General features: G+C 46.4%; 1 protein-coding gene and 1 non-coding gene across 3 annotated transcripts in view; both read left to right on the top strand.

Moving 5' to 3' along the window:
- Positions 1 to 12351, top strand: part of RCSD1 (RCSD domain containing 1) — a 35339-nt gene extending 22988 nt beyond the window's left edge. The window contains exons 2-7 of one of the 2 annotated variants that reach the window (XM_048960399.1): positions 2341 to 2448; positions 4654 to 4743; positions 6370 to 6441; positions 7687 to 7890; positions 8703 to 9348; positions 10147 to 12351. In XM_048960399.1, the coding sequence (XP_048816356.1) occupies positions 2341 to 2448; positions 4654 to 4743; positions 6370 to 6441; positions 7687 to 7890; positions 8703 to 9332 (1104 nt within the window). In that variant the 3' untranslated portion in view covers positions 9333 to 9348; positions 10147 to 12351. The remainder of the gene's footprint in view (positions 1 to 2340; positions 2449 to 4653; positions 4744 to 6369; positions 6442 to 7686; positions 7891 to 8702; positions 9349 to 10146) is intronic. The other variant, XM_048960407.1, reaches the window with a different exon arrangement.
- A 622-nt stretch (positions 12352 to 12973) lies between these two features.
- TRNAP-CGG (transfer RNA proline (anticodon CGG)) lies at positions 12974 to 13045 on the top strand. Its single transcript has one exon. It is a non-coding gene; the product is annotated as a tRNA-Pro (tRNA).
- The last annotated feature ends 73 nt before the right edge of the window (positions 13046 to 13118 follow it).

The following is a 13118-nucleotide window of genomic DNA, read 5'->3' as shown; positions in this document are numbered from 1 at the left end:
CGGGTCAGGAGAGAGCTAGCACCAAGCAGCCATGTCTCAGTGATGGAGGAGGCTGAGGGCTGGTGCCAGCTCTGCGTGGAGAGTGAGAACATGAGGCTTCCCACTTCCTTGCAGTGAACACGCAACCACTGGAAATCAGTGGGAGAGCACTTTCCTTCCCATGTGAGGGAGGGAGTTTTCCGCATCCAAGTGTCCCAGTATGGCGAACCCCCTCGACTAGGAGGCACACAGCCTGGAACACCAGCTGGGAAAAAAAAGAAAAGAAAAAAATACCCAGCCCTGTAGAAAAAGCTGGACAGAGGACAGCAGTTCAATTGCCAGAAAGGATCTGAGAAAGGACTTTTCCTGTTGCAAAAGGCATAGCGTAATTGGAGAGCCTGCAGCTGGCAGTTTTGGGAGGACACAGCCCGTGGGCTACTTGTTCTAATCTTAGAATGGCATGCTCACTGCTTCCTGTGTGCTGGACTCAGGCTCCATGTGCTGGAGAACTGTGCTGCAGTGCTACCAGCAAAAAAAGAAATGCACAGAGAAAAGGAGCCGTGTTTTCAGACCGGAGAGCAACAAGTTTAACAAAAACAGCCACACAACAACCTCAACATAAGAGGTCAAGGAGGCCAATAGGAAATGCACTGCCTTTTCTGGGTGAAGGCAGAGGACTGTGAAAGAAGCACAAGTATGAGAAGAAAAGAGACTATAGGGGAGGCAACCCACCCACACAAACTTCTGGCACCTGCATTTCCTCAGCCTTAGCTGAGTCTCTGAGTCAAGCACTTGGATTCTTTCTCCTTTCCCCAGCTTCATCGTTCTTCCCCTCCTATTTCCAGGCAGCCCTTCCTGAACAGCATGGAGCTCTGGAAAGGGCTCTGCCTCCCCACTGAGCCCAAACATCATTGTTTCATGCTGCACGTTGTCCTCTTCATCTGCTTACTTCACTGGTCCTTCCTTTCCCCTTCTCTGCCACTTCCCCTGCCTCTGATGACACTAATGAAGGCAGAGAAGATGGAGGGAAGAGCTGCCAGCAGCTCACTGAGAAGACCAAGCTTGAAATGGCTTTTGTGGGTGGATGTGAGAAGCTGGTTGGAAGTATATGGGAAGATTTTAAGAGGAATCCTGAAAACAGAATAACAGCATATACTGGGGATTTGTGGGGCTGGGAGAAGTAGGATGGCATTTATTGGGAGCTATCACTCTCTGAGAAGGGGAAAGGTCCTCTGGTCAGAAGAAACAGCTCATACACAGGCCAGCTTGGTGCTCTGCGGGCCTTTTACCTCCATCAGTACTAAAGGAGTGGTTACATTAACTAGCCAGCCAGTTCCTTCCAGGCAGAGCAGCATGAAGGGAGAAGGAAGAGCACCTCTGGAGAAACAGAAATGTATTCCTCAAACAGCTTTTGGTGTACTTTCTGACTGAGAAATAGAAATGTGTAGAACATGAAGGACAGCAAGCATTGTGCTGGTCATGGATTAATAGTGGTGGTATAGGGAGTGGAGGCTCCTTTCCGATGGTTTGTAGCCTAGTTTGTAGTTCTGAAGTCTCAGTTACCAAAAAAACAAGGATTGTTGGCTAGATATTCACAGTTCCTCTGGTTTGGTTTTCACTGCATCAGATACTGAAGACAAAGAACAAAAGTTTCCTTTCATGAGCTTTGATTTCAAAGCTTGCTCTTGCCCTTTCTTGATACATAACAAAGAAAACAAGGTCAATGTAGGATGAGCAGGGCTGTTTGCTGCGGGAAGAGCTGCACCATCCAGTCTCCATCAATCCCCCTACTTCTCAGCCTGCTCTGGCCCAGGAGAGGGGAAGCTTCCCTCAGCACTGGTATTTCCTCCCTCCCGCCCACCCTCCTGATCCTTTCATTGCCATAGAAAGCAGAACAGCACAGGGACATCTCCAGGCAGATGCTAGCTTGCTGCAGGGGCACAGAACGGCTTCTCATAACAGAACCATTGGAAAAGGAAGGGTGCTTGTCACTAGGGCTGCAAAAATGGGTGGGAGGGATGAGAAGTGAATGGGGATGTCATTTATCACTCAATTTCATCAGCTCACTGCTAGGAAAAGAGAGGGAACATGAAAAATACTGAGTATAGAACCTTCAACTGGGGATGAAAAGTGTATGAATTACTAATTTTATGTGATTCTACTCACTACCTTGGATATCTGAATGTACTGCTATGTCCTGTATTCCCAAAACTTCTGCTCTCAGACTGGATGATCGATGCCAGATGTGAGAAACTGCTGTAAGTCGTTGCTTACTCTTGAACTTTGTAACACACAAGCTCCTCTCTAGCCTGCTTGTTTTTCCCAGCCTTTGCTCATAGCATACTGTTTCTGATTTGTCAGAACAGGCCAACAGAAACCAATTCAGAGGTGGACAAGTCGGCATCTCCCTCAGTGGCTCAGCTAGCAGGGAAATTCAAAGAGCAAGCAGCCAGTATCACTGGAAAAGAGGTAAGGAGCTTTGCAGCCACAAGCAGGTAATGAAGTGGGAAATTAAACACTTGCTTCTGCCTGTAGAAGTTAGAGCCTCAGTGCATAAATCCACCTTGATTTTGAATTTCCTAAAAGGCTCTGTCTCATAAGTGCAGTGCAAGCTGTGATACTATCTTCGGTGCATTGCTGAATTGTGCATGGTTTTTTTGGCAGAGCCACACGTTCATACTGTAATTGAGATGCTCTAAAGCTGGGTGGGATATGCAGATATCCCTAACAGTAGCAGGCAGCAATGCATGTACTGTGTAGGCTGGCTTTTGTAAGCTGAGGGTAGCAATGAATAATAAAGAAGCTAATTTTGAACTATGGAAGAAGGTGGCAAACAACAGGTTACGTAGAATAGAAGTCAGTGGCATGTCACTAGCACCTTGTTCACAAAAAAATAAAGTTACCTTTAGGTGCTTCATTCTATACGTTTCTGAGACAGAAAGTTATCTCCTTAATTGCCCCAGTTACCTCTTTACGGTAACAACATTTCAGATTCTGTGCCTATCTCTGTTATGCTGAGGGTTTATTTTACTGAAAGCCCACTATGCCAAGCATTCAACTCACAAGTTGTCTTTCACCAGGTAAGCAGAACACTTGAATACCTCTCTTAGGAAGAAAGGAAAATCAAAGTGTTTACTGATGAATTCTGACACTTTAGGAAAACCCCTTGTATCACTACACACTTTTCTAGAAGTGTAAATGCCTACTGACAAGCCCTCTCCAGTCAATAGGTTTAAAACTCCTTTAAAATGGAACTGTTTGCTTTTCTTGCTCAGCTGATTTCAGTTTTGTCCCATTCTGCACCTAAGGGCATCCTCCCTGTAATGCATCCTCCCTGTAATGCATCATGTCTTTGGCAGGATGCACTGGTGACCTCTGTTGTGTGGGTCTGGAGTGCCACTGTTTATCAGAGGTTAGCACTCATATAGCTGGGCCCCAGGCTGGGAATAGCCAGTCTCTCCCCAGCCACTACTTTTTTTCTTCCAGTCACCAGTACACTACTCCATCCATCCCATTATAGTCATTTCCTCTTTGTAAGGTATGGGATTAAATTGCACCAAGTTCCTCATCCTTAGGAAGCCAGAAAGTTCCCAAACCTTCCACATGTTATCTGCAGACCTCTGCTGTTCCCAAGCCCAGGCAGGGTAGAGGGGCCTCACAGTGAGAGAAAAACTCATTTTCTCCAGGGACTGAGGAGGACAAAGTTTCCTGTCTTTTCTCTCCAAGCTGCCTGTCACTTCCCCACAGCTTTCTCAGGCTGGTCTCAGATTAATGGCTGCCTGGATGGTCCTTAACCCTTGCTTGACCCATGTCAGAAATGAGGAACCTATCAGCCAGTGAAGCTCTGACCATCACTGTGGCACAACACAGCATTGTTTGGTCGCAGAATGGTAGGGTTTCAATAAAACTGGGTATTACTGCTTCCTAGTGTGATGTAAGCAGAAGGGCAGGACTGCTTATGACTGCTTTTGTTTGCTTAGAGATGCAGCATTGCCATGGCTGGGTGTAATACCACCAGTAGTTAATTAAAATCAGCTCCACTTGTCCTCCAAGACATCCAATTCCATAAAAAGCATGTGCTATAATCCTTTTTTTTTTTTCTTTTTCTTTTTTTTTTCTTTCACATGTCTGCCTGTTAGGAAATAGCAAAATTATCCCCACGTTATACTGTGGATATTGAAGAATATCCACCAAGTTGTCCAAAAATTATTAAGACCATGAACAAAGTAGGAAGCTGAGATTCTTTAAGAACAAGTCCTGGTAATAAGACAGGAAAGAGAACAATGCCAAGCTATTTTACTGTGTGTGGGGGGCAGGGATTGTCCAGCAGTGTGCTTTGAAGATGAAGCTTCTGGGAAGGCTTCCCCACCCTTCACAGCTTAGAAGAGTGTCCTTTGCACAAAACTAACTCTCATGATTCATGCTGTGAAAAGAGATCTAGCCTACTTTTCCAATACTAGGATTGGGCTTGAGATGCTGTGAGCTTAGCGTGCTGGTCACATATCCATATATTAATGTCATGTGGTGCCTTTGGAAGCTTCCTTTAGGTAAGCTGGGGACTGCCATCCCAAGCAGGTCACTTACAGAGCATGCTGTTTTGTGCTTGAATTTCACTTAACCAAACAACAACAAACTAATGTTCCTTCTGCTGAGTTGGTTGCTTTCTTCTCTCAGGTGCCACCACATAAGCCAACTCGGAGGAAACCACCATGCTCTCTTCCACTGTATTCCAACAAAACTGAGACAAGCCAGAACAATGGGCAAGTGAGTTATCAGTTTAACCCAAGGACAAAGAATCTCTTCTCTGCAGTCTGTTCTGTCATGAGACAAAAGCTTGCAGATGGCACAGCGGTCAAGCTGTGCAGCAGAAGACATCGGTAAATGCACCATCAAACCTTCCCATGCTTCCACACAGGCACTGACTCAGAATTAGCAGCAAATTGCTTCCAACTCTGGTAACACACAGACGCATCCCATTTCTACTGTTTTTGCTTTTAACCTTTTACTGACAGATCCACACAGTTACCACCTTTGAATTGTTTTAAAGCAGGAACTGCTAGCATTTATTACAGTTGAACACCATTTAGCACAGGGGACATCTCTTTTTTTTTTTTTTTTTCTTTCTTTAGCTTCATGTGAACATTGAAGGTTCAAATGTAGTGGCATAACAGTTCTGCTTTTCAGAAAAAAGGAATAATTAATCTAGAGTGAAGAGGTTTTCTTTCAGCAATACCTGCAGAATATTGTCTTGAGGTGTCCTCCATACAGCATCCTTGAATGAGCAGATCCCGATAAGGTCTATAGAAGCTGGCAGCTACTCACCCAAGTTTATATTCAAGCCTTTTCCAGTCACTTCCGGCTTTCTGTAGTGTCAAAGTATGAGTTTTATCCACCAAATTTCATATCATTGCCTGCCTTTAAAGAAATGGTTCTTGAATGTTCTTTTCTGATAGCTACAAGCTCTTGTTGCTTCCATGCCAGAGAAACACAAACTTTGAAGTCTCACATTCCTTCCTTTTCCTACATACCTTCTCAAAGAAATACTCTCTCAGTTTTGAGCCTTTCATAGCTCGACCATTATGGCCACTTAGACTTTTCCTTTCCATACTAATTGGGTACCCTGCAACTGTTAGTTGAGTGAGGGCAGAAAGTCTTTACCATTACAAAAAGTTTGTAACGTTTTACCAACATTAAGGCCCTGTTCCCTTTGAGAGGTAGAATTTTAATCTGTCCGATCCTTATATAGGGGGAAACTATATCATAGGTTACATACTCAACTCAAAGCCACATAGCAGCACCTAACTCAGACACTTCAGCCAAAGGATGATTACCTTTTCTCCCAAAAGGACACATGCATGTAGAGCCCTAAGATGTCTAGAAAGCAAAAGGGAAGTGTGGTTAGGAAAGAAGGAGGCAAACTTTTGTATGAATGCCTTATATGAGGCTTCATTTGCTTCCCTGCAAGAACTTCCATCTCTTCTAAGTTTTGTACCTTTTTTACATTTCCCTTTTCTCACCATGTATGGGAACTGCTGAGTCACGGCCTGAACCTCTGATTGATCACCTGAGGTGAGCCATGAATCAGCCACAGGAGCACAGGTGAAGGCAATTCTCCTGTGCTGCTGGAAGGGGTGGAACCTGGCTCCACCCCTCCTAGACCTATTTAAGAGCTGGCTGCCAGTGGGGGAAGGATCTTGTCTGGAGATTCCTCCTTCTGGTGTTTTGTGGTGAGCCCAGCATAAGGGTAAGCCTTCCGTTTATTCTTTCTTGTTATCATAGTCCACTTTGCCTAACTCTCTTGTTTATTTTGTGATTGTGGCATCTTGATATCCATTGATTATACACGCCTACTTTAATGTGATCTTTTCATGTTTTCATTCTGTTTTGCAGAAGCCATCTCCAAATGCTTGTCCCATTCCCAAAGTCAAGGTGAAAAGCTCTCCCATGATTGAAAAGCTACAGGTAGGTCCTGGAAGAGCCCACATGGCTGCCCCAGCAAATAAAACTGCTCAGAGCCACTTCCCTTGCAGAGGAGCCACAAAGAAAGAGGATCCAGGAGTTGAGGGTGACAGCTGGGTAGGAAGGGCAGTGGTCTCACCAATGAGGGCCCAAATCCACAATGCATAAACAAGGAGGGCAGAGCAGATCTGCTAATGGGTAACCACTGTCAGTAACGCTGTCCTTGGGCATGAGCATTGGTTGATCAGTGTGGAGCACAGGATCATTGTACTGGATCTGTGGCATATAAGGCATCACTTTAAAACCAGCTCATGAAAGAGAGGAGGAAAGCTGTGGCTGAGCCTTCCTTCAGCTCTTTCTCCACAGCAGTTTAAACCACTTGTATGTCTCAGGGAGTTGACCTGGAGCAAAGACAGACAAAGTCCTGTGAGTGAACAGTGCCCTTGGGTCTCTGGCACTCCCTAAGACTGCTTAGAAGCTCTGTTCTTTCCTTGCCTCAGTTCCCTGAATTACACACAAGCAGCCTGCGCTTCCTGTCCTTTTTGTCTCTTGGTGGTACCTGATTCGTGCCACTGAGGACAGCTCAATAGCCCAGAGACGTGATGTCCTTCCGTTGCCAGCTGCCACTCCTGGCAGCATGCGTGACTTCTGGACATAATGTCTCCTGAGCACCCTAGTGCAATGCAAGCCTATTCATAGCAGTGTCCCTGTTAATGCACCCAAGGACATTTGCCTGCAGAACTTCTTCATAGCAGGCTAGCACAAGGTGCTTTGCCACAGTTAATCACAACCTTGTTTCTTCCTATGGCCTTTTCTCTCCTCATGGCTGCACAGATCATTCAGAAGACCTGCAGACCAACCTTGAAAATATGAGGTCTGCTTGGGCACAGACAGGGATGGTTTAAATCTCAATCTGATCACTGACTGCTTGTTGATACCTTGGCTCAGCCACTGTACACTGTGCTGGCTTGGCTGGGTCACTGGAAAATCCCCAAAGTCCTTAGGATGACAAAAGAACTGATCTTGAGATCCAGCTGTTGGGGAAGGGCAAATGTCCAGTCATAACTCCTCTGCCTGGACTTGTTTGTTGACAGTGTCACCAGGAGAGACCCATAACCAGAAGGTATGTGGGCTGTGACAGCTGAAATGTGGTGGCCCGGCAGTGTGAGCAAGGGTTCCTCCACGTGGTTAATGCATGTATTACACACCGGTGTCACCCACAGTAGTGACGGGAATTTTTCTTTGCAGGCCAATCTGGCTTTTTCGCCAGCAGCTCTGCTGCCGGGAGCATCTCCCAAAAGCCCTGGTCTGAAAGTCATGGTTTCTCCGTTCAGCACCCCTCCCTCAACGCCCAGCAGCCCAGGGATCCAGCCGCAGTCCAGCGAAGCAAGTGAGACACCGGTCAGCTTTGATAAACCTCCAGAAGGCACTCAGCTGCAATTCTATAACAAGGTAGGGCATGCTCTAGTTCTCCACCACAGCAGGATAAAGTTTGTCTGTTGCTTGCAGCTGAGGAGGAAAGGGAGGCTTTAGCCCTCAGTCCTGCCATAACAGCGTGCCTTTGTAGCCAAGTCAGGAGATCTCAGTGCTGAGTTTGAATCAGCTTTTGGTGTAGTTCTGTGGATCTTCTCTCTACCTACCAGTCCATAGGGTTTTGTGGGCCAGTGGCTCCAGCAGCTTTCATGGCCCCATAGCAATAGAGAAGGGGTAAGGTGTAAGGATTCAATTATTTCAGCTCAGCAATAAGTGGGTGGCTGATAGCTGGGCGGGGAGCACCATGAGGAAATGGTGCCACATGCCAGCAAATGTCAAAGGTAGCTAAGGTGCTGTTTGTGGAGCCCTGACAGTCTGCCCAGGTGTTCCACAGAGTGTACAGCATGTAAATGAGGAGCTGTAACCTGCATTCACCAGCTTCCTCTGGAGACTCCTTCCTCAGCCACCAAACTGTGAAAAGCTGAAGAGGCTGAAACAACCAATGTCAGCAACACCTGCACCATGAAATCAGCTTCTTTGATTTAGAGTTTAACTTGGACAAACTCACAGTTAACACTGGGACAGTGATCTTCAGCATCAGCTCTATAGAGAGAATTTTGGGGAGCTGCTTATCCTTCAGCAATAGGCAGTCCTTTCTCCCTACCTCTCAGTAGCAGAGCAGGAAAACCAGCACAGCGATCAAGTTTTCCCCAGCATTTCCCTCTATTGTGCTTTCCTGCTTTCCAGTACTGTTCTTTGACTGCTTCAATTTCTGCTTTTCCTGCCTCAAGGTGCGGACGAGGGGATCAATAAAGCGCAGGCCTCCCTCCAGGAAGTTCCGAAGATCTCTGTCTGACTATGGAGATGGGGAAGATTTAGGGAATATCATTCCCTCTCCAGAAAATGGTACCAAAGAAGATGGGGATGAGGTATTTGAGCATAAAGGCAAGACAGAGGAAGCAGAAACAGGGAACAAAGAAATAAAGAAACAGACAGTGTCTGATGAGAAGCCCCCATCGAGGAGAGGATCCAGCATATCAGACAATGAAGACAAAGAGAGAAAGCAAGTGGAAGAAGTGACTCCTTGCAAGAGTAACACAGGAGATACAGATGAGGAGGAGGTGTGTTGTGGTGCTCCAGGAGAGAACAACTCACCGCAGTCACCCTCTGAAGACAAGGAAGATAAGGTGTGTGAGGCTCCTCAGGAAAAAGAGGAGGAAGGTGGTGCCTGTGAACAGGAAAAGGGAGACAAAGAGAAGGAAGAAACTGAAGAAAAGGAGACCAGTGAGAACACAGTCACACGAAGAACGTCAGACACTGAGGAAACACCACTGGCACCTCAACCACTGCAAGAGGCAGTGGGTTTAGAGACTGCCAGTGAGCCTTTAACATCAGCCTTGCAGGAGCAGGGCACTGAGTAGCTGTAATGCACATTAGGTAAGTATTGCCAAAATGAGAATAGCTCCTAAAATATCAAAAGATTTTGCTTACTAATAAAAATGCCAAGTGTGATAGAACATGCCAATATTTATGCTGCTTCCCACACCTCAAGATTATCAAATCTCTGCAGAGTCTTCAAGGCAGTACACTTAAACAACCAGTCCTCCTGGCTGGTGCTACAGAAAGAAGGGATAAAGAGACAGAGAAGGAACAAACAATTCTGGCTGCAGTACAATGGAAGAGGCTCTCTGATGCTAGGCACCCTACCCAACTGCTGTTTTGAAAGCAGTTTGAAAGTAGGAACCATGCATATACTAACTCTACCTTGTATGTACAATTTCTGTATGTTTCCCTACATGTATTTTTATTGTTGTGTGCACACATTGTATAGATACATGCATACATATACATACACCATATTTATAGATATGTATCTTGTTATCCTGTTAGCTGTGCCAACAAAAATACACTCATACCAGTTTCATAATCAGCCCTGCAAGCAGCCTCTGTGAGCCTCCACTGCTTGAAATAGAAGAATATTTCCACCGACTTACTCCATATAGCTTTTCCTTGTTCTCCAGCCACTGACTACATAGCCACAGGGATCTGAGGAAATATCTTTCACCTCAGCCAGTCCCCTTTTCAAAAGTATCCTTGGTTGGGCAAGGATCGACTGAAAGAGGCAGTCTAGCATGGAAGCCACCAAAGTACCACAAGTCACAGATTCCCCACTCATGTGTTTACTTAGACTTGCTCATATTTTTCATCTTTTTTTTTGCTTTTCCTTCTCCAAAGGACGTACCCATCCAGGACACAGGAGATGATGTGTGAATAGGAACCATCTAACTTAATCAAGGTGGAAGCTACTGGAAAACCTTCAGTGGCAGGAGAGGAGCAGAGTACAGATATCCCCCGAGGTCCAGACTGATCCCAGAGCTGAGTGGCTGCTCACCAGCTCTCTGCTTTGCACCATCATATGTTGTGACAGTCAGAACAAGAGACTGCCTTACAATCACTTGGGAGTACAAAACTGAGGTGCTGGCTGACATCCCAAGGTGGTAACTGGAGACTGAGAGACCTGCTTGCTATGTGCTGTCCTGGACCTGGCAGCCACCGCCACTCCTGGGCCCTCTGTTCCTTATTCCTGCTGAGCTCCAGAATGTCATTTTATTCTCCCCTGCATTGGTCTTAGGTGAAGTTCATCACTTACATGCATATGTCTATGGTGCCTTTTCAATAGCTTTTTTTTTTTTTTTTTTGAAATATCTTGGGTTTTCAAATGTCAGTAAATAATGTTTTAATAGTGGGAAAAAAGTATGTATTTTCTCCATATATGTTAATACAGACAATGTGAATCCTGAATATCAGAAAATCTCCTAGGAAATTGTTCATAAAGCATAAAGTGCCTTTGAAGTGGGGGCTGAGCTGGCTGATCTGTGAAACATCCAGTCATTGTTGGTGGGCAGTTTTTGTGTACTTCAACTTTGGAGTGATTTTAGTGCTGGTGGAAAGTAACAGTGAACAGATACGATGCACAGAAAAGATGTGCTGTGTAGGTCAGCAGGGCAAGTTCTCTTACCCAATGCTGTAGTCCAGTTCTGATTTAGAAGGGCCACCTGTCCCTCAGTCCTTTTAACTTCCAGACTCTGCTTTTTGATTTTTTTTTTTTTTTTTTTTTTTTGAAACTACTCAGTGATGCTTTTGATAGAAAGCATCCTGACTTACTAGAAACTGCCTATTAATTTTCTGTGAGTCAACGGTGAGGTCTTAGATGGCGGCGTCATTTCAAATCATGTGGCCTGACTGCATATGATTTGGTGTAGGACAGATAGCCAGTCCCTTGGAAGTATCTAGGATTGGCATTTTGCTAGATTTCCACTCACTCTTGGTGTAATAGCTAAGATATGGGACTAACATTTGTTAAGCGAAAAAAACTTTTACATCTACATCTAGAGAGTGTGAAATAAGTTATGCAGGAAAAGAAAACAGGCCCGTACCTAACTGGTTTCCTGTCAGTAATGCTTGAAGCTGTGATTGTATTACTGAATAAAATGCTGCTGTGGCTCAGGGCCATTGGGCTTGTGTCTGCTTAGGTGCAGCCCCTCTGCAGCAGGCTGCTGTGGGAACACAAAGCTGAGCTGCACCATGAGGTGGCTGGCAGAGCCATGAGCGGTATGGTGCCAGTGCTTGCACCTGCAGCAGTCATCTGGGGTTCAGCAATATGGACACAGCTACAGAGACCAAAGGCAGAGTTAGGCAGCTCCCCTTCGTCCCTCACAAAGCTCCTCCTGGTAAATATTAAGCTGAGCAGAGTCGGAGGTTCATGCTGTCCCTCTTCTATAGGCAGGCACAAGGAATTTAACACAACACAGCCCACATCCTTCCTGCACTGGGCTCTGAAGTATAGCACTGTTACAAAACCCAGGGTTTGGAGGGATGTCCCCTTTCTGTTCACCAACACTAAAATCACAAAGGGAGAAATGCCTCTATGCCTTCCTTTCTTTTCCTCAAATGAGAGCACTGAGGGGTTATCTGTCGAGAGCCAGCCGTGTTGGCCCTGGTACACAGAATGGGCTTGTTGGCAAACATGACCCCTGTGCATCCTTTTGAGCCATGTTGCGGAGTATTGTGGCCTTTGGACCTTTTATAACGTGTTTGTTAAAGCTTGTATTCCAGGGCAGGCTGCAATCGTTTGCTGTATCCTGTTTCCTCTCTCAGCAGCGTCCTACCTGTGAGTGACTGTGCCTGACTGTATATATCAATTCATGTGTGCCTGTTTAGAGAATGAGCATGTGTGTCCCAAGCAAGGGAGTGGAAACCTGAGGGAGAAACAGAAGAAATAAACGGTGGAATTAGAACAAAATATGTGTCTTTTCTCATGGGTCAATGTAGGAGCCTGAAGCAGCAGGTAACATTAGCACAGGCTGCACGCAAACCTCACACTCAGTCCTTCTACAAGCTGAGTGAGAGCAATTCTGGAAAAAACTCTGGCTAGTACCACGACACTGCAAAAGACTGTGGGTGGGTACATGTCCCTGCCGTGTCCATGCTGCCAGAACACACCAGCTTCGGCCCACAAATGGTGGTGCTGTCTTCCATCCTTCAGTTGTGTAGGCTCTGAGCGTTTTGATGAAGCATAGGCTTGGGGCTGTGAGCCCCTCACACCCAGAGATCCGGCAGATTACCGAGGCAGGCATGTACACAAGCAAAGGTAAGGACGAGCATAGGCAAACAGCAGTAAGTGGCGACAGCAGAAATCCCTGTCAATCTTTCAGACCGTTGTTCTGCCCGCCCGGGGGAGGAGATATCAACACCCTGGCAGCTGCCGGCAGGGTTAAACCACGGCTACAGGGGGGTAGAAGCTCCCTCCCTTCGCTGAGAATGAGCTCGCCGGGCTTCAAGCCCCCCCAGCTCGGCCAAATTCGGAGCGAGGGGGGGTAAGCAGCACCAGGTGCCGCAGCTCGGCGGAGAAGCGGCGTGGGCGAAGGGCGAGCGGAATCAGGCAGTCAGAAGGGAGGGCAAGGCACAGCGCAGTACGAGAACAGCCGTAGGGGGAATGGCCACGGGCGAGAGGCGGAGGAGATGAGTCAAGTGTTCAGCTGGGGAAAACTCAGCAGAGAGCGGCTCGTTGGTCTAGGGGTATGATTCTCGCTTCGGGTGCGAGAGGTCCCGGGTTCAAATCCCGGACGAGCCCTCTAGGAAGGGAGGAATCACTTCCTCCTGTTTTTGTCGCCGCAGCGCTCCGCAGTGTTTTTGTTGTCTTGGCC

The sequence above is a fragment of the Lagopus muta genome, chromosome 1 (genome assembly GCF_023343835.1).
Source record: "Lagopus muta isolate bLagMut1 chromosome 1, bLagMut1 primary, whole genome shotgun sequence".
Classification (NCBI taxonomy): domain Eukaryota; kingdom Metazoa; phylum Chordata; class Aves; order Galliformes; family Phasianidae; genus Lagopus; species Lagopus muta.
This window is presented reverse-complemented; position numbering and strand designations above follow the sequence as displayed.